At 31.7% G+C, this 27,614-nt stretch overlaps 3 protein-coding genes and 1 pseudogene across 5 annotated transcripts; 2 read left to right on the top strand and 2 right to left on the bottom strand.

Moving 5' to 3' along the window:
* Window positions 1-450: 450 nt before the first annotated feature.
* Window positions 451-10,129, bottom strand: LOC111305517 (portal protein). Its single transcript, XM_022903136.2, has 22 exons — window positions 9,903-10,129; window positions 9,328-9,804; window positions 8,719-8,960; window positions 8,479-8,568; window positions 8,233-8,367; window positions 8,028-8,146; window positions 7,609-7,773; window positions 7,271-7,376; window positions 6,922-7,027; window positions 6,720-6,830; window positions 5,688-5,851; window positions 5,467-5,584; window positions 4,374-4,598; window positions 3,772-3,962; window positions 3,308-3,475; window positions 3,036-3,141; window positions 2,616-2,753; window positions 2,335-2,493; window positions 1,998-2,204; window positions 1,265-1,459; window positions 1,108-1,179; window positions 451-874 (listed from the first exon to the last, which is right to left on the bottom strand). Exons 1-22 carry the CDS (start codon window positions 9,948-9,950, stop codon window positions 716-718), a joined length of 3,501 nt encoding a protein of 1,166 aa, XP_022758871.2. The 5' UTR covers window positions 9,951-10,129; the 3' UTR covers window positions 451-715.
* Window positions 10,130-15,962: 5,833 nt separating this feature from the next.
* On the top strand, window positions 15,963-20,912 carry LOC111306188 (uncharacterized). The gene is made up of 6 exons (XM_089751098.1): window positions 15,963-16,572; window positions 18,444-18,520; window positions 18,643-18,697; window positions 19,500-19,593; window positions 19,678-19,747; window positions 20,207-20,912. The coding sequence occupies exons 1-6, from the start codon at window positions 16,194-16,196 to the stop codon at window positions 20,747-20,749; spliced, it is 1,218 nt and encodes a 405-aa protein (XP_089607224.1). The 5' UTR covers window positions 15,963-16,193; the 3' UTR covers window positions 20,750-20,912.
* A 959-nt stretch (window positions 20,913-21,871) lies between these two features.
* Window positions 21,872-22,582, top strand: LOC149512862 (uncharacterized). Its single transcript, XM_089750261.1, has one exon. The coding sequence runs from the start codon at window positions 21,999-22,001 to the stop codon at window positions 22,518-22,520; it is 522 nt and encodes a 173-aa protein (XP_089606387.1). The 5' UTR covers window positions 21,872-21,998; the 3' UTR covers window positions 22,521-22,582.
* A 299-nt stretch (window positions 22,583-22,881) lies between these two features.
* On the bottom strand, window positions 22,882-25,902 carry LOC111305515 (transmembrane 9 superfamily member 12 pseudogene; annotated as a pseudogene). 2 transcript variants are annotated; one of them, XR_016331211.1, is made up of 2 exons: window positions 25,767-25,902; window positions 22,882-25,394 (listed from the first exon to the last, which is right to left on the bottom strand). The product of XR_016331211.1 is annotated as a transmembrane 9 superfamily member 12 pseudogene, transcript variant X1 (transcript). The 2 variants fall into 2 exon arrangements; XR_016331212.1 differs by having other exon boundaries at window positions 22,882-25,309.
* Between the last annotated feature and the right edge of the window lie 1,712 nt (window positions 25,903-27,614).

Raw genomic sequence — 27,614 nt, 5'->3', positions numbered from 1 at the left:
AAAGGAACAGAGCTTTCCTTTATTCTTTTACCATTCTTGATGCATGAGTTATTTTGTTCATTCCGCAGAAAATGATTTGCTAACATAAAACATCTTCAAAGGATAAAGATCTTCTCTGCATCTTTCTTTTTCGAATCTTCTTCACTACTTAAAAAGTGGTAGACAATCTTCTCCACTACTTAAAAACTAAGATGTCTATTACGTCATCTTAAAGTTTAAAATGCACATTGAAAGTTACCATATGAAAATATTTTCAATAGATGAGCAATGAACAGTCTTCAATGAATTTTGGGGATTTTGCACTTGGACAAAATTGGACTTTTGTTTTTAACAAGCTGAACTTGAGATCATTAAAAGTTCAAACGTATTAAAGGGAATATCAATAACTAGGCTGAGACATGCTAATTATTTTTAATGATTCATATTTTGATAGAAATGAGCTGAGACATCTTGTTATTTTAAAGTAATTTTCATTAGAATTGTAATTCCACCCAGAATACAAGTTTGAATATGACGACCAGAAATATAAGACTGCTTTTATGGTGTGTTCCATCACAGGGCTGGGAATTTTTTACATATACAAAAAGAATAATATGAATTGAATTGCGTACATGAAATCTCGTAACTATACACTCCGTGCTATACGTGTATATTGGCAGAAGATCCAAATCCGAGCATCTTTGCAGCTGACTTGTTTTACAGTTGCTTTTAAGTATTAAACGTAGAAGTAGGTTGATGCGTCCGTTGCATTGGCTGTGTCCCTGCAGAGGATAGACCGAGCTTCGATGACTGAACGAGGAGGCTCAAGATCTTTTTCTTGGAGCAAATTTCCTTGCAGCCGCTGCATCTGGGAAGCAAAGGTGTCATCCAGTATCTACGAAAGAGAAACATAAGATTATTGTTAAAGGCTTAACCACGTCGGGTTGTTATGAGATATTGTGCACAGAAAATCTGCAATAACTGCATCAAAGTGTTGGCATAATAACCTCCCATGAAGAGCATGACCCAAATCATATTGAAGTGCTATCCCTTTTCTAGAAAGAGTCTTTCACTAACATATAATTAAGAGTTGAAGGAAGTTGGACTTTGTCAGGTAAGATCACTTACCCCAAGAGCATAATATGATCCATTATACCACACTCGGTTTTCCTTCCTGCCTTCAAGAAATTTCAGTACAATCTGGTACAATAGTAAACCAAAACTGTCAGAAATAGGACAAAGATAATTAAAGAAAGGTCAAATCTGATCTAAAAATTTCTCTCACCTGTCCCATCCTATCCCAAAATCCACGGCAGGTTGCTATAAATATCCGACTTGTGAAGACCTCATGTAGGTTAGATATAGAGTCGATTAGTTGTGAACTGAGCATCTGCATTTTCTCACGGATCTCAGCCTCCCCATCTTCTTCCTTTATTTCCTCCAGAATCCTTTTCAGTCTTGTATTCCGATTAGCTTGTGTCTGAAACAGTTAGTCAGCACTGATTATAGATTTTTTTTCATGATGAAATGACCAAAGGATGAACAAGTAGCAAACGGAAGAATACAGTAAGTAGCATTTCTCTTTGAACTCGTAAAAATAAAATTAAAAAGTGCCTTTATTAACCAGGATAATCATTCTGCTCCAGGTGAACAGTTACTGAACTAATTTCAACAGCTATTTATTTTAAGAGATAACCAATTAGCCCGGCATTTTAGAGATAACTCCTCAGACCTCTTAACTTTATTTATTATTTTTTTCGTCCACAGAGGCTACAATTTGGGAACAAAGAAAGGGGTTGCTTAGTTTGAGTACCCTCTCTTAAAGGTAATTGTATGAACCAACTTAACTAAATTTTGTCCTCTGAGTTCAACTTTATCTATTCATTTCATATAGCTTGAACAATGCTTGGAGAGTGATTGTTCAACACCACAATTTCTTTTCCAGGGTGGTGATATAATGTTGATTATATTTTGTATATAAAAATATTGACGAGGAAATCATATTAAATAGGGCTTACATTGTTAACAAGCTTCTCCACTGTTGCCTGCAAGTAATTTTTGTACTTTGTTCTCAACATGACAGTGATCCCATTCATCTGCTCACCAAACAGCGACTTCTTGTCTCCTGTGAGAGGCAGATAGGACGCCCAAGACTTTAAGATATCCTCCACTCTACAGTGCAAGACATCTAGAATTCTCTTCACAGTGTTGAGGAAAATTCCTAACTGGCACAACGAATAACTTAGGTAAGATATGTGCACATTAAGATATGAAAGAACTATACACATTGCCAACTCAATTGACTGTTCAATATTCTAGTTCGCCTATTAATTATATTGGTTATAATGCACTCACTTGGCTGGGAACTGAATAAAGTGCTGTTGACTGCCTTCTTGTCAGCTTCTGGACGTGCATATTAAGCCTTTTTGGAATACTATCTTTCAAAGGCGTCAAGATGTCATTGTATTGTTTTTCTAGTGCTTTTACGATTGCTCTTTCCACATTGGCAACAGCCTTCAGTTAAACCAAAATTATGAAAGGTCAGTAGATGAAAAAGTGGATCTAAATGTGTGTTAAGCACATGCACTCACGTTCAGATACATGAACTGCAAGAAAGAGAGAGAGTTAGAAATTACAGTTTCCAAGACCAGTGAGTACTGAGGCCATCGATTGATCACCACCTCATATCCAATAAGAGAATCCTTGATCTTCTCATACATTTCTTCAGCAAAGGGTGAGGTGGAATGATTTGTTGTTACTCCCGACCATGGCACCTGATTATGTCACAATGTCCATATTCAACAATACCAGGAAAGTTATTCAGTTCCTTGATAGTGTATATGCTTGATTCATGTACCAAAATTAATTCTTTATTTTCTCTTTCCTTTGGCATTGGGGTTAGGAGAGGGGGCAAAGGCAAGGGAGAAGGGGAGAGACAGAGAACAAGAGAGAAAGGTTCTTTACTTTTTAAGTATACATCACTATTGTATCACATTGATTTGGAGAGATTACTTATCTGATCATTTTGACCAAAAATTTCAAAAAACCATGTATACCTTTTCAGCCTTGCAAAGATCAAGTAACTTAAGCTGCATATCCTCTACCCAGACCATTATGTAATTGTGGAACAAACTCCTTGAGTCTACACCACCCTGCACAGGACTGAAGCAGGCAAAAAAGATGGTGTGTAAGACAGAGAGCTTGAACTATATACTAGGTCATAATCTAAATTCATATGAGATTCTTCCTGTCATCATTTGGCAAAACTAAAGTATTTTAATATTTTAGCTCATACGAAGGGATTTCAAATAAGATTTCTTTCACAAACCTGATGTTCCATGACTCAAGATCCCTCTCAAAATCCGCAATTGCAATCAGAAGTTCATTAACATGTGGTGCAGGACAAGATGGAGGCCATGCAGCAAGGAAACCAGTAAGCCTATTACACAACTCAGTGCTGTATACTGCAGCTGTGATGTTTGACAGGTCGATTGAACTGGAGCAGAGACATATATGTTAGAAGACATGACACAATAAGTTATGAAGTACATGATTAAGAAGTTTGAAGAGGTAGACTTTTATAACCAATAAAATTTATAACTGCAAACCAATTTAAATTAGAAACTAATTCTTTTTTTCTGAAGTTGCTATTGACTAAAAAGGTAGTATAAAAATGAAGCTAACTGAATTTTGTGAGATATTAATTTCCATGGGTTATCTATGAGATCCATTTGTATCTCGCATGATTTCAAAACCATATGAGTAAGCCTCTGTCCTAAAATATGCCATTACCTGGGGAGTATATGTTGATTGTGGATCTTGATGTCTGCCTGAATTTCTTTGCTAATATTTATACACAGATTCTTCGTCTTCAGATAAGCTGTTGAGATTGTAATGGAGTCCAAGAGAAAACCTTCAGAGTTGCTTGAAACAAACTCATCAGTCTCGATCATGTGTTTCCGACACCTCTTTTTTGCTGCAGTCTGCAAAAAGTTATCATCTGTGGCATTATACGTTTGCTTAGTGTAAAAAACAAAAGGCGAAACAAACAAGACAAGCAATTCAGAAAAAATAAAGATCAGACAATTCAACTACGTCTTCCATTTCTGCATCCATATCTAAATAATTTATCATGGAGACACAGGAGACTTTGATAGGTGCTGAAGGGACATTCCATTAATGCACAATGGGAAATTTTCACATTAATATTTTAATGCATGTGTATTTAGTAAATTAAACAAGTTAACAAAACTAAATTTCACCTTTCAAAAAAAAAAAAGTTAACGAAAAACCAAAGGCTGCTTTAAAAAGGAATGCTAGGCTGACTGTCCAAAAATGGTAGCAATTCTATTCTATAATAAAAAGCTTAGTCATTACTGACAAAATGAAATTACCTGCAAATAGTTTCTCAACATAGTCTGAGCATCAGGAGATAGTATGTCATGAAGGAGAGTGTATACTTGAACAGCAGGAGCTAGAGCTGGTGCTGCCATCTCTTGGGTTCGGCCAAACAATTCTCCTAGTCCTGTGGGAGATTTTTCATCCAATGATTTGTAGTTCTCAAAAGTATTTGCCAAGAGACTCTCAGTTTGTGTTTCACAATCCAGCAATATGCTTTTCTGCGAGAGAGCAGGCGGAGATTATATAGCATGAGCCATCTCAGTGAAGCATACAAATATGAAACGCATTTCATTTTCAGAAAGAATGAAAGCACACAACCTAGTGTACCTCATTTTCACAAGTAGCAAGTAAATCCATTCACTCTTCAATTGTGACACCACAAAATAGTGATTTGCTTTTCAGGGCAATATTATAGAAAACTAATTTCAGGATACATCTGAAAATTCAACTTTAAAAATCACATTGAAGCAAGATTTCAGGACAAAAAAAATTGTCCTAATGAAAGCTGGCGTATGAGATCACTTTTCTTCAATCGGTGTTCAAAATTCAGGACATAAAAAATTGCAGCCCATCTATGCTTCTTGCTTTGGGAGCATAGTGAGCAAAGTTAAATTTTGCTGACAAAAATTAATTTCGATGGTCACAGTGATTCATGTCAAATATATGATCACTATAATTATTTAGCATGCTACCACTAATTAGCATGCTACCAGCAATTGAAAACTGTAAGCACCATTTGATTATTTAATTATACATCAAATTAAGCATTCAAAGTTGATTGAGTTAATATCCCTTCTCAGATAATGACCCAGACAAATGATTCTCTTCATATATGTCAAAGTCAAGGCTTTTGAAGCTTCAATATGACTTCACATTATCATAGTAGCATAGGTAATGTTAAAGAGCATTCTATGTTAACCTTGGCAATATCTCATAGTGATTCTTGTCAATCCAAATGAATTGATTCTCTAAAGGAAGCTCTCATTTATTAGCTACTTCAATTCAAAGACAATATGAGGCAGAAAAAATTCATCCATGAGATCATTATGAAGGTAATTAACACAATCTGTAACAAAAGATGCCTACCTCCTGTCTTGTCAAGCTTTTCTCACTCCTTGCCTTTAAAATGGGTACAAGCAACTCATTTACAAGCTCTAAGCAGTCTTTTGTTGGTGTGGCCACATTCATGACATGTAATAGATATCTACAAAGAAACAAAAAAAAGTTGAAACATTACAAGGAAATTGCAAGGAGCATGATAGAAATCATGATAATAGTGAAAAAATATATATTATAATTATAACTACCTCAACTTTGTGTATGAATCAGAAACTCCGTAGTAGTCTGCGAACTCAGTCAATAACCACTGCCAGGGTCCCTGCAACCTCAAGTTTCGGGAATGAAAATGTTGTGCACGCATTGAAGCCTCCAGGAGTAGATCATAGGCCAGAGTCTCCACAACAGGGCCACTCTGAAAGATGGAAAATACAATAGGTGAAATATACTCATACATGCTCACCCAGATGTTGTCAGACACTTTATAGGCATACACAATTAGAGTCCAGCTCTCCACAACTGTCCATGCATGTTAAAGGAAATTCTAGTTGTAGATAACGAAAAGTGAGTAACTAACTACTAATTAAACAAACTCCTAAATTAAAAAAAAAAGTTTCACTGTGCCAGTCTGTTCAAGAATTATCATTAGATATTTGATATTCAGACAAAATGAAATCTAAATTAATCATCCAATTTGTAATGTCATTCTGCTCTTAAAACTCAGAAGAACTGCACATGTAGCATATAAAAGAAGAAACTAAACCATAATTTGAACTATTCCCAGACTTACTCCAGAAACTTTAATATTCATAAAATTCTATAATAGATAAAAAGAAATTTTAATGCAAATTATCATTATGTATCTGATATTTACACAAAAAGAAATCCAAATTATATTCATCCAAATCTGTAATGTTATTCAGCTCTTAAAACTGAGAATAACAATATATCTAGCAAATAAAGTACAAAACTGAACCATAATTTGACATACTCCCAGAATAACTCTAGAAGTTTTTATTATCATAAATATCTATACAAGACAGTTTCGCTCACCTTTCATGCACACCTGCATTTATATAAAATCAGACCTCAATCCATTAGAAAATAAGACTATTTTCAAGAAAACTCCATACAGCATATCTAGTTCTTTTATCATCAATCACCACTTATAATTAAGTCAATTGAATTGTCCTTGACATTTGAAAGCTGGAAGAATCAGAATTCTCTTAGTTGTAAATTGTAATTAAATATGTTCAACAGACTTGAGGTGGAAAGTATAATACCTTTATCTGACTAGTCTCTTCGCAAGTAATTGTGCTTCCAATAGATAGCTGGATCTTCCCGACACATTCTTCATCTTCATGGTATATGGGCCACCATCTGATTCTCTCATTCTGCACAGGGTAATGAAGCACATAAGGTTATATGTGAATGGTGTTTATCCCTTAAAAAACATGATTATTAAAGATAGATAGTGATACATACAGGATTATCACTCAAGGATGAAACTGGTATTGTTGCTCGACCCTGGACTGATTTCTTTTTGTCTTGGACTTCCACCAAAAGAGCATCACCTTCAGTCTCTGGGAAACTAAAAGCACATGCAAGTGTAAGATTTTTCTACCATTCAAAGCATAAGTCTCATCTTAGACATTATCTCATTTACACAGCCAAAGCTATGTTTTGACTAACAGCCCACATGACAGAATATCAAGAATGAATTAAGTATGGTATGGGCACAAATGGGACTAGCTTTTTTGCTTATGAGTTATGATAAGTGATTAAACTTGCTGCCAGCCAAAGAACTAGTGCAAGTCTAAGCCAAAGAACTTACAAGACATGGTAATCACCACACCCCGGGTGCAAGCAGATAGCGGAACTTGGTTCAACTTTGGTATCTTCTGTAGCACTCTTCAGCAGGAATAAGCATGATAATGGTTCTGCAAATATGAAAATACAATAGATTAGTTGTTTCAGAACATTAAGGTAGGGAAGTTTCAACAATGTTTAGAAAGTTGAAATAAAGTTAAATTGTAACAAGTGTTTAATGAGCATCATTCAAGTCCACACTTGTCAAATATGGCAGTTTCATCTTAAACTCAAAATGTGGGTTTTTTATTACTTATGAATTTACAAGTATAGGTTAAATACTATGTCATAACAAACACAGACCTTCTGATGTCACCGAAAATGAGGCTATTTTAAGAGAATTCATGCCAGTTTTCACAAGTGATGAGACATGCCGGATATATTCAGCTCCCACTTGCATGTACATTGCACTTCGCTGTGAATATGTGCTCCTAAGTTTCCGCCTCGGAATAATGCGAAGTTTCTTCACTGAAATTATCCAACATTGATAAATTAGTTTTTAATTAAAGTTTTCCTATGAAAGAGATTTGATTTTTTTTTTTTTTCACCCTCAAATTGCAAGAGATTAAAAGCATATGGATTGACATGTTCAAAACTAATGTGGAGCTACAAGATAACAAAATGACAACAATTCTATTATAATGGACAGAAATTCTATTCCCTTCTTATCCTTCCAAATATCAACTTTCTATATATTGTTGCCATAACACCTTTGACCTTACCTTCCACTCTTATTTTGCCAACGACCTTCTTTGCCTTCAATGAAACTTGTTCTACACTCTTATTAGTGCTCACTTCTACAGGTTGTACACCTCGTGGTTGCAACAAAAATTTGTGTAGCCTATAAGTTAAATAAACATTGGTTTCAGAGATCCTTGAAAGGCTAATGGGGTCATATTTAAGATCAAAATCATAAGAGGAACCTACCCAAAGGCACTTCGGAGTAGAAGGCACTCATCACGCAGAAACTCAGGTGCCTCAGAGCAGCCTCTTGCCCATGCATATAGACATAATCGGATGCATGCATCATAAGCAATTAAAGTCTGCCAGGCATATTGACCACTGAAAAAATAGAATTAGAAAATGAAGAATATGAGACTAAAAGTGGTTTACAAACACTAACATTTTTAATAAACATCGGCTTAGTATTAATTAACTCTATAGAGATTGCACCTGGCATTAAAATGATGTAAGTCATCAGACATGTTACTTTGCCAATAAGGGATCTTTTCTTCTTTTTCCCCATTTGCAGTATTATTTACCCTGCATAAGACAATGTCAAGAAATGTCAAGAAATATTAGAAATAGTAGCATGATCTAAAACCAAACCAAAAAAAAAAAAAGAAAATGTCAAAAGACATCAGAGGCTTCCTCATGAATTATGGCCTAATGAAACTGAAAAAACTACATCACCTTTCTTTACCAAGTTCAGCGCAATTTAACGACTGAGATTTCCAATCTGCTAAGCCTTCCTTACTGCCATCAAAACAATCTGCTAGCTTGTACATTCTATCCTGAATTTGCTCAGTTTCCTCGTCAACCTCTATCTCCATGTCGCTCCCTTCTCTTCCAATATCCAATATAGGAGGTGCACTAGGTGTCCCCAAATCTTCAACATCTTTACATGTATTGTTAACATGACTAGGAGTGGTTCGCTAAAATCACCATAAAGAAACGAAAAAAAAAAGGGAGAAAAAGCCAAGTTTTAGCCATTGCATATAAGCAACCAAAAAATCTTCTATTCAAAGCAAAACCAATCATAAAAATGAAACCTGATATACAGTAAAAGCAGAAAAACCATACATGATTAAAATTGTGCAAATATTTAAATTTTAACCCCAATTGAGACAACTGTTTCAGACAGCAATAAAATTATCGTTTTGTATCCAAATCCATGTCTTGCTTTTCACTTTAGAAAGCAAAAACATAAGTAGTAAAAGTAACAAACAGACAAACGAAACCCCTTAAAAGAAAAAAAAGAAAGAAACCAAAACCAAAACCAAAACCCTGCTTAGTCCTTACATGGGCATTATGTACTTGAATTCGTTCCCTGAGATCAAAACTACCTCCACCAATACCAGCAGAAGTAAAATTTTTCTTAGCAAAATCTCGAATACCCAAATCACCGTCAGTAAATCTTCTATTAGCATCAGGCAATTCAACTTTCAAATTCTGCTTTGAAAACCCTCTACTCAACTTTGAGCTACACTTAGTATTCCCAAACACCTCCTCTTCATCAGAAAAATTCCCATTCCCATAATCTCCACCAATATCATCAGAAACTGAAGCTACGCTTTCATCATCGTCATCGAGACAAGGAGCTATCACACTATGAGGTCCAAGCAAGCCAGAGCGGAATTTGAGAGGAGGAGGCAAAATATGAGGAGATAAAAGAGTAGAAGTGTTGTAAATAAGAGGGGATTTGGGGAATGAGTCATGAGGTGATAGTTTTTCTGTCAATGGCGATCTAATTCTCGGTTCTTGATCTGTTTCTTTTCCCTGTAAAACCCAAAAAAGGAATCCAAAAAAAAAAGCAAAAATTGTCAGTTTTTCATTGAAAATCAAAGGAAACTAAAGTGAAGGGAAAAAAACAAAACCTGGTTGATCCAGTTGATTGCTGATTCATCTAAGCCTTCGGTGAACATTTTCTGAAGGTTTTTTGAGTTAGCGAAAGATAAAAAGAGAGCTTTGAGAGACGATCAGAGAGGAAGGAGAGAAATAGAAGCTGAGAGTAAAAGGAAGGAAAGAGGGATGAAAAGGAAAGGGAAAAGAATGGAGCGGTCTCTCTGTTTCCTTCTTTGGATCTTCAAAAGTGGCAACGGCTAGTTTGACATTAATTTTATTTTGTTTTTTTATCTTTCCTGATAAAGGACTCCTTTTCATTTTTTTTTCTTCTTTTATTTGTAAAGGGAAATTTTTTATAAAAAAAATTGTAATGAAATACTATATTTAGTTATATTTTGTAATTACATGTATTTACTTTTTATATTTGAAAGTTATTGTATTTGAACTTTAATTATTAAAACTAAAAGTTTAACATTTTAATAACAAATCAGAAGATTAAATGCATTTATTATATTAGTTCAATGATTATATTATTTAATTAAATATAATACATAATTAAAAAGATAATTTCTTATGAGTAACAATAAATATAGATATTAAGGAATTAGTTGGTGATATTTCCAAAGATAATATATGGAAAATTTTGATATTTATTTTTTATGCAAGAAAATTTTAATATTCATAGACAATCACTTCAATTAAAATTAAAAAATAATTTAAAAAACTATATAAGAAAATGTACCAGTGCCACTAGACGCAGGTGAAAGTGATATTTAAGAAAAAAAATGCAATTAATGCATTATTTTAAAAAATTGATAAAAATAGTACATTAAATATAAAAATTTTTCTTATAATAATAATTAAATAATCCTTATCTTATGGGAGAATTTCCCTATAACTTATCAGCATGAATTTTCAATTTTAATTTTTATTTAATAATTTTAATAGATAACATCATAAATTTTATTTTAAAAAATTCTTTACACCAGTTCATCGAACTTAATTATAACTAGTTTTAAATTCATACTATGCATATGCATAGGTAATCAAACGTTATATAACATTATTAGTTTTAAAAGAATTGTATGAGTAAAACATTAGAATGTTTATATCGGCATAATAAATACATGACATATTTAGCATACCCAATTTTTTTTTTACAACATTGGAAAGTCAAATTTTGATTTTTATCAAACATTTAAGAATATTATGTAATTTTAAATTTTTAAGGTCAAGAAAATTGTTATTTTTTTAATTTTAAAAAAATAATTGTCAAATATTATTTATTTATAAATTTATAGTTATATATTTATATTATGCATGAGGCAAGTGTATTTATAATAATTTTTGTAATATAATATTATTTCAAATTTTAATATAATTACAATTTTAGAGAATAATTTAAATTTTATTTTCATGATTACAAAAATATTGATAATGGTTGATAAAAAACCTAAGTCACCCTAAATAATTTGTTATCATAATTTTATTTACAATTTAATAAATAATCTTGATTGATTATTAAAAATAAAGCTCTAAAAGTATAAAACAAAAAAGTGTGATATAGATTTTTTTTCTATTTTAAAAAAATAATTTCATTTATAAAACTAAATGATTACAAAACTTAAGAATCTCACTAGGCTCATGCATAAATAGAAAAACAATTGTAACAACACCTAATAATACATATAATCTAATTTAAAAATAATAACAATAATACAAACAAGTTAACTCTCTTAAAGACTACTAACTACAAGTATAAAATAATTTTGTTTTTTCTACTCCCATCTTTATTAACAAATTAGCAATATAGTTTGCTACTTTGCTTTAGCAAAATTAATAATTTCAATTTTGCTTAAAACAATTACAAATTCTCCGCTATTTCCAATGTCATGAATCTATATTGAATATCTAAGATATAATTGTCACTTTAAATTTAATAGAATATATATTCATCAAATTTTAAGAGGATAAAAATAATTGATTAGATAAAATTACATATTTAAAAGACTCAATGTGAAAATAAAGTTTGATATTAATTGTAAGAAATTTTTTGTAATATTAATATATTAAATTTATAACTTAATTATACTTATGTTTTTTTTAATGGATAAACGAGTTGTATTAATATATATATATATGTTTTATTTATAAAGGAGTTGAACTTTTGCTTAATATTATTTTTTGAAAAATATTTGTATTTATATTACTATCAATAAATATTATCTTAGGGATGTATTTGATGTATAAGATTAAGATATGATAGAATAAGATGATATTACGATTAGTATTATATTAAATAATATTATACTATTTTATGTTTGATGTATGCAATGATTATGATAAAATAATTTATTTATTTATTTATTTATCAAAATTATCTTTTTTCAAATTTTATACAATTTAAAATATTGATATAATTTTTAAGGGTATAATTAAACATATAAATTTAATCTCATTGATTAAAAATAATTATTTTCACTTTGAGAGGATTGAATAATCCTGTGCCAAGAGGATATTAATCCTTTTTACAATAATTATTCCTCTCTTCACATATAAATCAAATACAATATAAGATGATTATTATCATACCCTATTAATAAACATATACATAAAAAAATGACCTAAATGTATTAAAAAGTTACTATTATTAACCATAAATGTAATAAGTAACAAAAGATATGAAATTAATGCAATTTTCCCTTCAAAATAACAAATTCTGAATTCTTGTGTAATCTACTATCTTGTTTTAAAAAGAAAGCAAAATTTTTCCTAATTTAACGATATCATTAATCATGCTCATTTCTCTTTCCCCATTTATTACATTAAATTTCATTTATTTTTTATAAGTAATAAAAAGATAAAAAAATATATTCATGAGTAATTAACTTTTTATTTAGTTTATTTTTTTATTTGTGTTATTAACTAAATTAGTTGTAACTTACTCATATAAAGTAAAAATATTGGATATTTAAAATGTAATAAATGTAATTAATTTAATCTAACTAATTATTTTTTAAGTAATTAAAAATGTTACTATAAAAATAATAAAAATGCTTTAAATAAATAAAATACATTTATTAGAAAACACATAGTGATTTTTTAAACCCATCTACATGTCAAAAATATAAACTATTCACATTTAACTATTTCCCTTTTATCAAAGGCATTAGCTTTGATATATATGAATCAAATTATAGGAATTTTTATTTCAACATTGTGTGTATTTTACTTTTATGTAAATTAAATGTGAACAATTGCTTAATATTCTTTTGGAAAGAACATTTGAATTTATATTACTATAAATAAACATTATCATAAATGTACTATAAAATTACTATTATTAACAATATAATGTAACAAGCAACGAAAGACATGAAATTAATGTAGTTTTCTTTTCAAAATTACAAATTATGAGTTCTTACCTAATCTGTTATCTTTTAAAAAAAAAAAATCTTTCCTAATTTAATAATATCATTATTATCAATTCAGTAAATGGATCATTTATCTTTCCTTATTTATTACATTAAATTTCATTTAATTTTTCATAGGTAATAAAAAAATATGAAAATATATTCATGAGTAATTAGCTTTTTATTAAAATTTTTTATTTATATTATTGATTAAATTAATTATAATTTATTCATATAAGATAAAAATATTGGATATTTAAAATGTAATAAATATAATTAAGTTAATCTAACTAATTATTTTTAAATAAAAATATTATTAAAAATAATTAATTATATAAATTAATTAAATCAAACTTCAAATTTTATGAAATTTATTATAAATAAAATTTTATAAAACAGTTATGCAGTGTCATATCATTCTAATCATTTAATGCCATTTCATCAATTTCTCATGTCATTCGGCACATCAATTTTAAAACTTCTTAAAAAGGAAATTTGTTTCCAAACTAAATTTCTACCGAGCCCAACACGCTAATGTTTTTTAGAGCATTAACCATTTGCCTCTCTACTACAAGCAAGCCCAACACCGTTTATTTTTTTCATCATTGGCTTGCGCTCCACAATTCAAATATTCATATTTAGTTGAGCAATATTACGAGAATTAAATTTTTCTCAAATAACAAGAAAAGTTTACCAAGTAACCTTCGAAAGACTGTAAAACCATGAAAATTAAACCACAAGTGGTTTTTTAATTTCTTGTAGATTCAAGGGTGATATAGTAATTATACCGTTGTTGTGCTATTGATTGATACGGTGCCGAGTACTTTCTCTCTAAGTTGTATCGTTCTTCTATACCAATCCCTACAACATGTTTGATTTTTTGTTTCAATGATTTTTTGTTTCAATGAAGTTTTAAGTTCTGCTTTTTGAAAAAGAATATAGGGAAGGGCTTGATTGATTGATTGAATGACTAGTCGCAAGATAAATCGCCGAGTCTAGTTTTGCTGGAAGAGCTTGTGGGTGGTCTCTCCTTTGGTTTGGTTTAGTCATGTGAACCTCTTCTTTGAGATCATCGTTCAAGGAGGCACTCTTCACATCCAGATAATGAATCCTTCAATTGAATTGAGCAATTACTGCAAAGTCTGATTATGGTGATTGGTTTTATATTGAAAAATGACAATCGGCAAAACACCAGCAGATGAAGAGTTAGGTGTTACGAAGTTAAGGCGGGATGATTTTTGTGAGAAAATTTTAGAAAGTGATATGGAAAATGACATGTAAAAAATTGATGAAAGACATTAAATGATTTGAATGGAACATCGGTTGATATAATATAACTGTTTAACTAAAATATTTTTCTGTTTAATTAGAATTTTTTTAACTCTTAATTTCAATAATCAAATTTTAAATATTGATATCTTAAATTAAAAAAAAAAACACATAACAATTAAAGATTGGAATCAAGGAAGAGCTAAGTAGGTGAAAGAAGAAAAGCATCACGACTTTAACGAATTGAACGCTACAATAGTCTTTGGCCCAAAGGAAAAAAAAAACACTGCAACAGTCAGCAAACAAACTTGCAGTTCCAGTCAGTGTGTAACCAGAAACATGGCAAATTGTTGAAACCACACATAATAAATTTGTGTCAACACCTTCAAAAGTAAGTAAGGAAACTATGATTTTAATTTGAAAATTTTATATTTGAATCCTTGAATATTTGTGAGATTTAAAAATTGGGAAATCATTACTTTGTTATTCTGCAAGACCAAATCATATGTATCAAAAGAAAAACAAAATTTGTATAAACACTTGCAAGAGAAAACACAAAAGAAATTTGATCTCATCCAAATGAATTCTACTATTAAACATTTCTCCTTGGAAATATATGAGAACGTAGCAAAAGTAACCTAAACTGAAATTAGAGAATTTTTCTTATAGAGAAGTTCACGGTAAAAAAATAAAAAAATAATTATAAATAAATATTGAAATTTAAATTCAAAATTTATGATCGAATGAATTGATTAAGCTAAAATTCATAATGATATAAATTAAATAAACCAAAGTCTGAATTTAAAATAGAGAACTTTTCACTACATCAAGACTAATCTTGTCTATCCCCTTGCAATAAACAGGTTCTATGAAGCTTTTGTAACATTTGATATCCCCATTGTGAATGTAAATTAGGATGCCAAAATGGCAAAGATGGGCTTAATGACCTTGACCCAACCCGGAGTTTTGAGTTTTCAAAGGTTCACTCAAAAATCATTCCTTTCAGAAGTTTAAGATGCATTCTTAAAAAATCAGAGAAAAACACACCCTGGAGACTGTAATTACGAACAAAAACCGAACACCGAAGAGCTGCAGCTTCCACGTTTCCTTTCATGCACCAGAGTCACAACTGAAACCAGAACTTCCCCTGTAGGTGACTCACTGTACCACCACCGCTTCCATTCACTCCACGCCACCTTGGCCCTCCGTACACGTCATGTACTCCCCCACGTGTGCATGTTCACTGACCTCTTGGGTAAGTTTATCAATCCTCCCTCGCCCTCCCCCTTCCCTCCCTCTCCTCGATTTCTTCTCCTTGCTTGTCCTGGTTCAAAAGTCTCACTTCCACTCTTTTTTACCAATATTAAGATAATTACAAAACAGCCGTTGTGTCTACCTTTGGATTGTTCTAACTTTTATTTATTACGATATATTTTTCTCTGATAGTGCTATTACTTCTGTGGCCCCCACACAACTTTCCTGGTGGGGTCCTCAGTTTTGTTTTTGTGGGGTATGTTCATACATTGCCATGCTTTATTTTTCAGTTCTATATCTGGGGTAATCTTGGTTTCTGTTGCAAACCTGCAACACTGTTAAGAGTGTTAGAAATTAGGATTGAAGTAGAAGTGTATAAGAAGGGAAATGGCTGAGATATTGAGTGAAATGAAGAGTGTTTCAATGGAAAACAATGTTCTGAACCAGAATTGTGATGAACTTATGAGTGTAGTACTAGGAAAAGAAATCGCTGGTCAAGGTGTTGTCAATGGGCATAACCAAGATGACCAGCAACTCCAGGGTTCTGGTGATAATAACACATTGCTTGCTTTGCAAGAAATTCCGGGACCCTCCTCTCCTCCTGTAAAGATTAATGGTGACCATGTTGTTAGTAATGAGGTGGTGGAAAAGGTGAAGGAGAAACCTAAGCTCTTGGTGACTAATGACATTAAACCTCGTCTTCGATGGACTCATGAGCTTCATGCTTATTTTGTAGATTCTGTCAATAAGCTTGGTGGTCCTCAAAGTCAGTGTTCATTTCCTGTTATTCTCTAGCATATTCTACTTCATTTTCTCCAAATAGTTTTTAGTGTGAATATCCAGTCTCCTTTTGAAAAATAAATTAATGTTGATGAATTGGTTTCTAAAATGGATGGAATTAACATATGATACTCGAATGCTTGCATCATGTTCATCTTTGTGGATATGTAGAAGGCACAAGAAAATGACTCATAAAATAACTTGATTTTTCTTTTTCATTTGGAAGTAACTTGCATGCCTTGTTGCGTTTAACAAGATGTCTAAGGGGGTGTTTCTTCTATTCATCCATTTCTCACTTGCATCTAGCACTGAGGCTGGCTCAGTGGCTTTATTAGTCCTTTTATGCGGAAAGTTGAATTCTCCTCTGGCTGTATTTCGCTTTCTCAAACTTTGAAAAATTTTCTTTTCCTTTATTTTCTTTGGATAATGATATCTTCTTGTTTCTTTGGAAACAAATTCTGCTTGCTTAACCGTCTGCTGTGAGCATGTGTTACTACTCTCCTAGGCCATTCTAGAAAAATGCAAAACCTTTGCCGTCAAATTTTAGAGTGTTTAAATGATTTAATATTGGAATCCATTCATCCTTATCTATGGAAATGAACCTTCTCTAATTTTTCCACTAAAACTATCATGAAACTTATATGTTTTAAGCATTTAATGATACAGAAATTTATATTTAATTTTTTTCCCCATATAGTTTCATTTTCTTTAACCGCATGTTACTAGTTCCCATTCTTTGTTCGAATACAAATATATGCAGTTAGTTTCTGCATACCATGCTTAATTTGGGCAGGTAAGATCAAATTGAATCATCAATGAAAGATGCTTTTCTCCTCTCCCCCTTGAGTAAATTCCTATCATATCCCATTGCTTACCTTATATGGGTTTGCTTTAAAAAAATGATATTCTTTTGATCATTTTCAAATAAGATTAGCTCAAAAAAATGAGGTATTGTTTCTCCCACATTTTTTCTTCCTTGCTGTCTCTTTTTATGTGTAACATGTCCATGTAGATTTCACTGAGGATTCATAAAAATCATTGCCACTTCGCTTAGCACATGCTTCAATTTAGTTTTTGCTGTGCCTTTCTACCTTTCTATGTATGGAGTGTTAAAATAAATTGAGTTAACCGTAATCTAGGCAGTTTGTGTAGCCTTTTGGTGGCTGCTGACGAAATAATTTGTCGATTAGTGACTGTATAATAGATGTTAAACTTTTCTTTTTCTGATTTATATATATTCTTGTTGTTCTGTTACATTGCATCCTAGGAATATTGTTTGTACTCTACGGGATGCTTGTAGAAAGTTTGTCGACTTGTATTTTGTCGTTCTCTTTTCAAATACACTTCCGTTTAATGCCTTCTGTTGCGTTGTCATGGTTTTACTTAGCATTGATGATGCATGTTGAATTATGTGACTTCTTTAGTCATGTGTTTGACGAGACCAACTGCAAGTTTGTTGGCTTGTATAGCGTTGCACACTTGCTTTGGTGACTTTGGATGTGTTCCCATTGTTCTAACTTGGCAACATTACAAGAAAATAAAGCATCTCTATAAGTCTGCAGATGGGCACAAATGCAGTTTATACCCGCTTTTTGATTCCAATCATCCCTTCAGTTTCATGCACCTGCAGTGCCAGTATTAGCATTTCTGCTTAGTATTAGCTATTTTTAACCATTTTGTGTTAGTTCAGTTTAGTATGGAATCTATCACAATTGTATTGTTTCTCAATAATTTTCTGAATTCCATGCCAATATGAGTGTAGCGCAACCAGAGCACTCATCTTGCCTTTGCTGCCAGAAAGTTAACTTGCAGTTACCATTACTTATTCAATGATCTGACCATAAATCTTAATTGCAGAAGCAACACCAAAAGCTGTTCTGGACTTGATGGATATAGATGGACTCAGTCTTTTCCATGTTAAGAGTCACCTGCAAGTAAATTTTTATAGTATTCAATTTAAAAGCATTTCCTTTTTAGCATTTAAAACCAACTATTTAAAGTTTCCATGTGAAGGATTACTCATTTATTCCCTAATGTGCTAATCAATGTATTCCAGAAGTATAGACTGGGCAAATTTTCAGTGAAGGAGTGGCAGGACACAGCCAAAAACGGTAGGTTTTGTTATATCCACCTGCCTTCATTCTTAATTTGTTTTAAACATGCAATTTGATTCGTTTTATTATGTGCTTATTTAACAACTTGTTCAATAGACTTACATGCCAAAGAAAGAAGGAACTAGAATAAGTTTTCCTATTAATTTCACAATAATTATTAGGAAAAAGTTAAGACAAGGAGTATCTGATGGTTTTCAAGCCACCAACTTTCAAGAGGGGAACATTTCATTTACTGATGGAAATAGAATCTGAAACAATTAGAAAAGAATAGAAAGTAAACAATACTCCTATACCGGTTAGTAGGGAAAGTGAGTTTTACCGAATGAAACAAAGCCGTGTACACAGAAATAAAAGTTTTGTAACAATTAATAATAAAACGTATTCACTCATATCAAAATAATTATGATTTTGATTTTGAAGGACAAGTAATATTCATATTGTAGTGTGCATTTTTAGATCGAATGTTTCAAAGTGTACTAACTTAGAAGTCAAACCGTAAATTTTCAATGGCTCTTCACTACATATTTTGTTGTTTTCTCTAATTGAAACCTTGAAAAAGATATGATGGAGGGGAAAAATTTGTATGATATTTCTTGGCCTTATTATTTCCAATGCTATACTGTTTAATATGTGTATCGGCAGACAAAAATGATAATATATATATATATATATATATATAGGCAGCAACTTGTTGGCCAAGGCTAAATTAAAGATTATCTTCTTTCATTAATCGATGTTTAAAGATGGTATTCAAGCTGACCATATTTTTTAAAATGATTCTGAATGCGAGGAACCTCAGTTTCTCAAGTTGTGGGAGGTTCACGCAGTGTTAATTCTTTGAACTCAGTACCATCCCGCACTAATGCATATAACAGGCATGTTTTTTCCTTCCATTGAGATGGTTTTATTTTTTATTTTTTGATTAACTGTTTTAAGGTTTTATTTGCTACTGTGGATTATTGGCACACAATATGCAGGGGTCATAAAGCTAAAAGAAGTCCAAAACCGCAAAATGAAATTCATGGAAAACTGTATCTGCAGATTGAGGTGAGTTCATTTAGGAGATTGTAAGGAAAAATAAATATTAATATATATTACTGTATATTTATTTATTCATATTCTAGTTAGAAAGATCTGTTTTCTCATTAAGTACACTCCGCTGAGCATCAGGAAGCACATATTTCTTTCTCTTTTTGATTAATCAGAATCAATCAGAGTCTTCAAGTTGGAATTTTTAAGCTTTTCCTGTCAATAATAGGATTCAAGGGAGTGACTGAGATCTCTTCATGATATGTATGATGATCCTTTTTATATTTCTGAAATTTGCAGTCAATCATTGCCCATTAAAAGAGCTAAATATCATTCTATTCCAGAAATGTTGTACACGATATACTAATAATCTTGCAGAAAGTGAAATTTCAATATAATTTCAATCAAATCTGAAAATGAAGAAGTCTTATATATTCTTTGTGGAGTATCCATAATATTAAAGCCATAATTTTGCAGGCTGAGAAGCATATTCAGAGGTGTCTGGATGCACAAAGGAGGTACCTGGACTCTGCACTGGACCGCACATGCAAGAAGCTTGCTGATCAATATTTACGCGATGCAGCCAAGGAAAATGCAATTCTGTATGGGCAAGCCTCTACTAATTTAGGAACTTTCACAACATTATCTGGCCCATCTGATTTAGGAACCAAGGCCACAATGCCGCAGTTTTATTTCAACCAGCAGAATGCGTATCCTACATATGACACACTGCCAACCCAAGCCAATCTAGGCCTTAAAGAGGTACCTTTTCGTTATCAGCCCCAAACCCCTCTTTACCCTGCACCTGAAGACTTCTCATCAACTTCATACGGTTATTCTGCAAGTTCATATCAAGAAACTTTGCCAGCACTTTCTGGCAATGGGAAGAAAAGGGTCCAGCCTGTTGATGAGGACCCGATAGAAGCCTTTTTGAATTGGGATGATAATGAACCAAAGAACCTGGATGCTGGCTTTGGCTGTAACTACGATATGTTTCAAGGGTTACCTGGCACCTTTTAAGTAAAACTATGTAAAGACCAAAGCTACTTTGAGTTTTAAGTTTCAAGACTTTCCAACCTTGCATAAGACTAGTATTTCTGTAACTCTTCCTGTGTGTCGGCAAATATGAATGAAAAATAGTACGTTGTTTGCCCTTCTTGATAAATTATAAATCATGCTCATCCATGTGACTGCCTTTGAGTTTGATATTTGTAATGCATCTTCCAAGGCCGCCGCTGCCGCTGCGGGTGGGCAGCGGCGGCTGCGGGTGGGTGTCATCGAAATACCCATTAGAGTAAGATATCAACTATGCATCAAAGCCTACAGAGTTGAAGAGTTGATTGAAGATGTGTGATGACCCCGGAGTTTTAATTAAATTTAATTAGTGGTGTTGTATTTTCTGAAAGTAATTGTTGGTTTTTTGTTATTTATTGAAAGGTAAAAGTGATCATCCATGCCATTTCAAAAGTAAATAGTATAAAGTAATACATGCAAAGCAAAAGAATTTTAAGTTTATAATTGATATATTTTAAATATATAAATTTTACATATTATCAATTAATCAAATAATATTTTTTTTATTAATAAGTAAATTTTTAAAAATTATATTAATTTTTTATATATTTATTTTAAAAATTAATTAATTATTTATGAAATAATATCATAAAATATATTGCTAATGCAATAAATATAAACGTAATAATTTTTCATTATTTTCAATAAAAAAGAAAAAAAGAAAAAAATAAAGTAATCAAGATTCATGATAAAACAAAATCATATCATTTATAGTACATGTAAAATTTTTAATTGAATTGATATCACAACTCAAAATCTTCTCTTATTCTAAATTTTTATATATAAAATATATAGAATCTAAAAGAAATTCTAATTCTACTCTTTATCATTAAAAAAACTCATTGATAAAAATAAAAATATATTATATATGCATAGTTAATACTTACTAATTACTTTGCATATAGCAAACAAATTCAATTATAAAAAGAAAAGCAAAAAATTTATATTTAATTTACAATCAATATATTAAAAACTTTTCTTATTAAAAAAAATTCCATCAATTGAACTATAATATCTACAAGACTACGACTTCACCGACTATTCAAATTTGCATTTAATAAAGCCGTGCGCTTTATGTTTTTGCCTAACTCCTATGCCAAACAGAGCCGTTCCCCACCCAGATCACCATAAAAACTAGGAGAACCAAAGACCAAACCTGCAAGCCAAGAGCAGACCCTCCCTCTACTACGTGTGCATGGTGCCGATGGCGTCAAATATAAGCTGCTCGTTGACAATCTACGAGGCTAAAGCAAACAATGGTTTTGCCAACCCTGCTGCTGTCGCCGGTGGCATCATCGAGATACGAATGAAATTAAGATATAGGCTTTGCGTCAAAGCCTACAATGTTGAATTTTTGGTGGAAGATATCGTTACCCCAGAATTCAGCAATCTTTTTGCCATGCCATTAACCTTTCTGTTGCCTGAATTCAGTGTAATGCTTGTCTCCAATATGCTCGCAAGCCTCAATATCGATGCTAAAGTGCGTCACTTCTCGAGTCCGAAGATTGCTCAGTTTGCTGTTGATGTGGCCAAACGCCACGGTGCTACTGCTGCTGTTTCAGGTTTCAAGACGGTGGCTTTGCTTTCGGTTAATAAAATTGATTATATTCGTGAGGAGGAGTTTGATAGGATTTCGAGGACGTTAAAACTGGAAGACATTAGCGGTTCACAAGAGAAATTGCATGTTCAGGACGTCAAATCAGAAGAGAATTCTTGATGCAATTGTCAATTCTTTTATACAATTACCAAATCTTTGAATAGTTTTTTCAGGATTAAAAATAATAAAATATGAACAAAATTTGTTACGTATAAAAAAAATCTGTTTTTACAAATTGTATGTTTGCACAGTTTTTCTGTTTTCATCAACATTAGTTTTTTTTTTTCATCAATATTCTTAATTTTCTTATGTTTCACTTAGCTTTCTATGTGATAACGTTCAGTTTCTTGCTATCTAAGTTATTAGAATGGGCATTAACCATAAACCCTAATTGATGAAAATGAAGTAATGATAGGCTCTTGATCCATCAATCAGATTATTTGTTATGCTTTTGATTTTCAAAGGTTAATGGCAGCTGGAATAATGAAATTTAAGCTACGAAATTAAAGCACCTAATTAGATGCTATGTTCTTAACCTCAATTACATACATGTTTATGGTTTCCATCTGATTAAAAATACGAGAGAAAATACAGAATTTTAAGTCCAACAATTTACAGCTTTCTAGAACATATATTAATTGAGATATAAGCGTAATCCAAGAAAACTCATAACTAGATAACTGAGGAAAAATTGAAAATGGCAGAGCAGCGTGTAAGGCTGTGACTGAAAATCACAAACTCCTATAAAGCTATCAAGTCCTAACCTCAACAACCATCAAAATAAAAGATAATTTTGAATGATTTTGAGAGCCTCTTTGATAGAGTAACATGATTAGCTACCAAAGACAACTTTAGCGAAATCAAAATGACGAATCGAGACATCATCCCCTTAAATGCCAAAGTCTTTTCCAGCTGGTTGATGAAGATCACCAAATGAGACTTTTAATCGATCTTGACGGATGAGAAAAGATAATGAACAAAATAGAATGATGTCATGAAGCCAATGGTGCCTGTAGACAACATGATTGCAATTGCCATGATCATTGAGTAGCCAAGATAAAGAATAGCTGACACAGGACCACTCAAACTCTGTAGGTCAAAGACCAAGTAATTGATGGAGTATAGGAACACATAGAATGCAACTGAACCCGAAGCAAAGAAAGCCTTCCACCACCATCGCCAGTCCTCAACACAGAGATGCATGTAGGTAAGGACCACTGACACTTCAGCACAAACAATGATCAGTAGTAGAAGAACTATAAGCAAGAAGCCAAACACATAATAAAACCTGCCAAGCCAGATGCTAGAAAGGATGAAGAAGAGTTCAATGAACAGGGTACCGAATGGAAGGGTTCCAGCACCAAGAACAAGAAGCCATGATGGGCATTTGCGCGCTGGAATCTCCCTAGGAATCTGGTTGGTTCGTACAGGATATTGAATAGATTCAGCTCTAGTCCCTAAGAATCCTCCCACGAGAGTGAGAGGCACAGAAATGCAGAACCAGAGAGACAAGAGTACAAAATACAGGGAAATGGGAATTGCACCAGTACTTTTGCTGCCCCACAGAATAAAATTCAATACTGTAAGGATAACAAAGACAATTCCAGGAAAGAAGCATGCAACCAACCAGGAAACGGACCTCCATCCTTCTGAAGTTCCCTTGAGAGTTCTCCAGAGATGTACAGCAACATACCCAGCAGCAATACCCAAGAAAAGATAAAGAATAATCATCCCTGTCAGTAGCATTCCTCGTGAAGCAGGTGACATGAAACCTAATGCAGCAAAAACTATAGTGACAGCTGCCATTCCTGTAATCTGAACTCCATCTCCAATCATCACACAGAGAAGCTTCGGGCAGTCTGGTTCTCTGAAAACATCACCAACAACAAGCTTCCATCCAGAAAGCTCCTCATTTATTTGTGCTTGAGATTCTTTGTCCAGTTCCTCGTACCTTGTCAAATCCCTCCTCACAGTCCTCAAGAAAATGACAAACACAATACCAGCTAGGAAAGTGATAACCATCAATGAATTTAGAATGGAGAACCAGTGCACACGTGCTCCTTCCATCTTCAAGTAAGCATCCCAGCGAGATGGCCATCTAATATTACTTTTAACAAATTCAACCTCATAAGTAAAAGAGATCCTCTCTTGTTCCCCTATTATCTGTGACTTGTCTAGCTCCAAGGGGCAGTTCACAGGGGAGATGCTGTCATACATGTGAAGTTTAGTCATGACTTCAGGATCATATTTAACACTGCATGGAACCACCTCAAAGCCAACAATCTCAAAACCAGAGGCCTTTTTCTTATCAGCTTCAGAGATTACACCCATTCCTTCTTCCCCAGTTCCAATTATCTTCACAGCACTCCCCTCATACTCATGAACCAAGACCTTGAACTTGAGATGATTGATAATGTAATCATCATTGCTATTTGGTGGAGTATACCCAACCGGGAATCCAGTCCACTGAATGTTAATCCCATTTTGTTTTGCAATCCTCATCACCGGCAAATTGTCTAGTATCATATTCACTTGATACAAATCGCGAGTCCTCTGTTTCAAAAGCTTAACCTCATGCTCATTCAAGGGATTGGTGGTGCAAAGGTAGAGAGACTCATTCACGTTCATTCGAAACCGATAAGGGGAGTTATCAATCTGATCTCCCATAAGAAGTTCACCAAGATTCTCGGCACTTTTCTTTATTCCACTGAGAGGTTTGCAGTAAGGGAGACTGTAATAACTAAAAGGAAGCTCGGTTTCAATGGAAGTCAAGGAATTAACTTTGGCAAATATAGAATCCGTTGTCGAATACGTATGCATGTAACTCCCAGGCAGGTAAAACCCATGACAAGAATGGGCAAACAGAAGCACTAACAGAAAAACCCAGCAGGTCCCGGGCATCTTCCTTTCTGAGAAAACCATGATAATAGCAGATCTTGAAATATACAGATCCAATCTAAGCTACTGTAAACTGAAGCATTCAATATAAAAAATCTACAAAAAAATAAAAAAAAAAAGATTTTCAATATTCAGTTTCGATACAAATTTATCCCAAACTTAACATTAATTAAAATAATAAAAACCAAAAAAGAAGAAAAAACACATGCCTAAGCCTAAGTATAAAATAATTTCATTGCATAAAATTTAAAAGTAGTAGATCCATATACCCAAACGCAAAAAAGCATCAAATAATAAAAAGAAATAGCATTTCAACAGAAACTACTGAAAATTTTATCCATATTAATAAAAAACCATAAAACAGATCAGAGTACGGAACAAAATAAGAATTGGCAGATTAGATGTAAAAACCAAAGACCCATATAAGTAAAAGGCCGCGAAACAAGAAAAGAAGACTGAAGGAAGCACCTGAGACAGATCTAGGGGATTTGAAGTAGGGTTCGAATTGAAACTGATCGGATCTTGGATCCTACGACGCCACAGAAAACGCGTGAGAATGAAGCAGAGCCCTCTGTCTATCAGGAATTTTCCGAATATTGTGAAGAGAATAAAACGGTAATTGGGTTCATTATATATAGGGTGAGAAATGGAAGAACGTGGGAAAAAATTGTGAAGTATTGAGAAATGAAACTTGGGATAGTGACAGAGCTGTCGGCTCTTAAATTTTCACCACCATCATCATAACTCCGGTTAGATCAGCATGGTTGAGTTTATGCAACTAGAAAATTTTGATTATAGATTGCCAAATTAAACTATAAAATAAACACCTTCTATTAATTTAATGAATGTATAAATTAAAAAATTATGCAAAATATTCCACTTTTCCATACGTTAAAAATGATTCAAAAGTATATTGGTTTTGTTTATACACTATTTAAGGCTGTTTGGTTAGTGGTAATAAAAACTATTTTCGGAGATCACCATTTGACTTTGTTAAAATAATTAAATTATATCAAAATTCGATAATTATATTTTTGTTATAAAAAAAATCGAGATAGATAAATTATTTAATCTTTTAAATCAATATAAGATATATCATATCTGATAATTTAAAATAAATTATTATAAGTCATATATTCGATATGATCATAATAAGTAATTATCGATAATATTCGAATTTAAAATTTTTTCATAAAAAAAATAAATTAATCGATTAAATTAATTATTTATTGATAAATTTGATAATTACATTATAACTGAAACAATGTCAACCAAACTAGCGTATTATATTATGTACTTAATTTTAATTTAAAATATATCAAGCATTTTTTTTTTTTTGTGTAGCTATTTTCATTTTTCTAGAGATATTAAAGGTTTTTCTAAAGATATCGAACTTTCAAATTTTAATTTGTAATAAGTTAATTTGCACTTAAATAAAATTTTTATTTTTAATTTGTAAAAAAAATAAATTTTTAATGTTTAATTTTTACCTAAATAAACACTTAATATAAATTAAATTTTTGTATGAAATAAAATTTTATTTAAAAACAAATTAAAGAATAAAATTTATTAAAAAATAATAAAAATATAAAAATTATTTAAATAAAGTGAAATAATTTAGAAGTTTTTTTTTTTTTTTTTTTATATCTTGACTTAACTTTTTGAATGAGATATTACTGTAGAAATTAATAAAGGGTTGCAAAATATTTATGGCGGATGCCCCATATGTGTTATGTCTTTGGTCGATATTTTTAGAAAATCAATACCTCTATTAGTATCATCAATTACCAGTAAAAACAAAACAATGACCAAATGTTTTCAAACCTCACTTTAACAATGTTTGTTCCTTTATTAGCTTGGATTGATAATACATGTCATATACATACATATATATATATATATATATATATATAAGATTCACCTATATTAATATTATTTTTTTATTTTCAGATAAAAATTATTGAATTTAAAAAACTATTTTAATTTAAATGAACACAATTTTTAATTTAATTTAAAAATTAAAAAATATATAAGAATTACATTAATATAAATAAATCTCCATTATATATATAAAGCCAGTTTCTTTGCCTTTATAATATAATCTCCTTGTATACCTTCGAAGTTAAATTTGACAATTTCAATGATATGATATTAAATAATATAAAAAATATAAAAATAATATAATTTAAAATTTTGATAAAAATTATTCTAAATGTGATAAAATTTTATAAAAATATGTTTTATATTTGACATATTAATATAAATTATGATGTAATAATTTTAATATTTTACATATTTTTTTACATGAAATAGATA

Source organism: Durio zibethinus, chromosome 21 (assembly GCF_047325235.1).
Source record: "Durio zibethinus cultivar Kanyao isolate XHJ-2024 chromosome 21, ASM4732523v1, whole genome shotgun sequence".
Taxonomy (NCBI): Eukaryota; Viridiplantae; Streptophyta; class Magnoliopsida; order Malvales; family Malvaceae; genus Durio; species Durio zibethinus.
The sequence above is the reverse complement of the archived record's forward strand: the minus strand, read 5'-3'. Positions and strand labels throughout refer to the sequence as shown.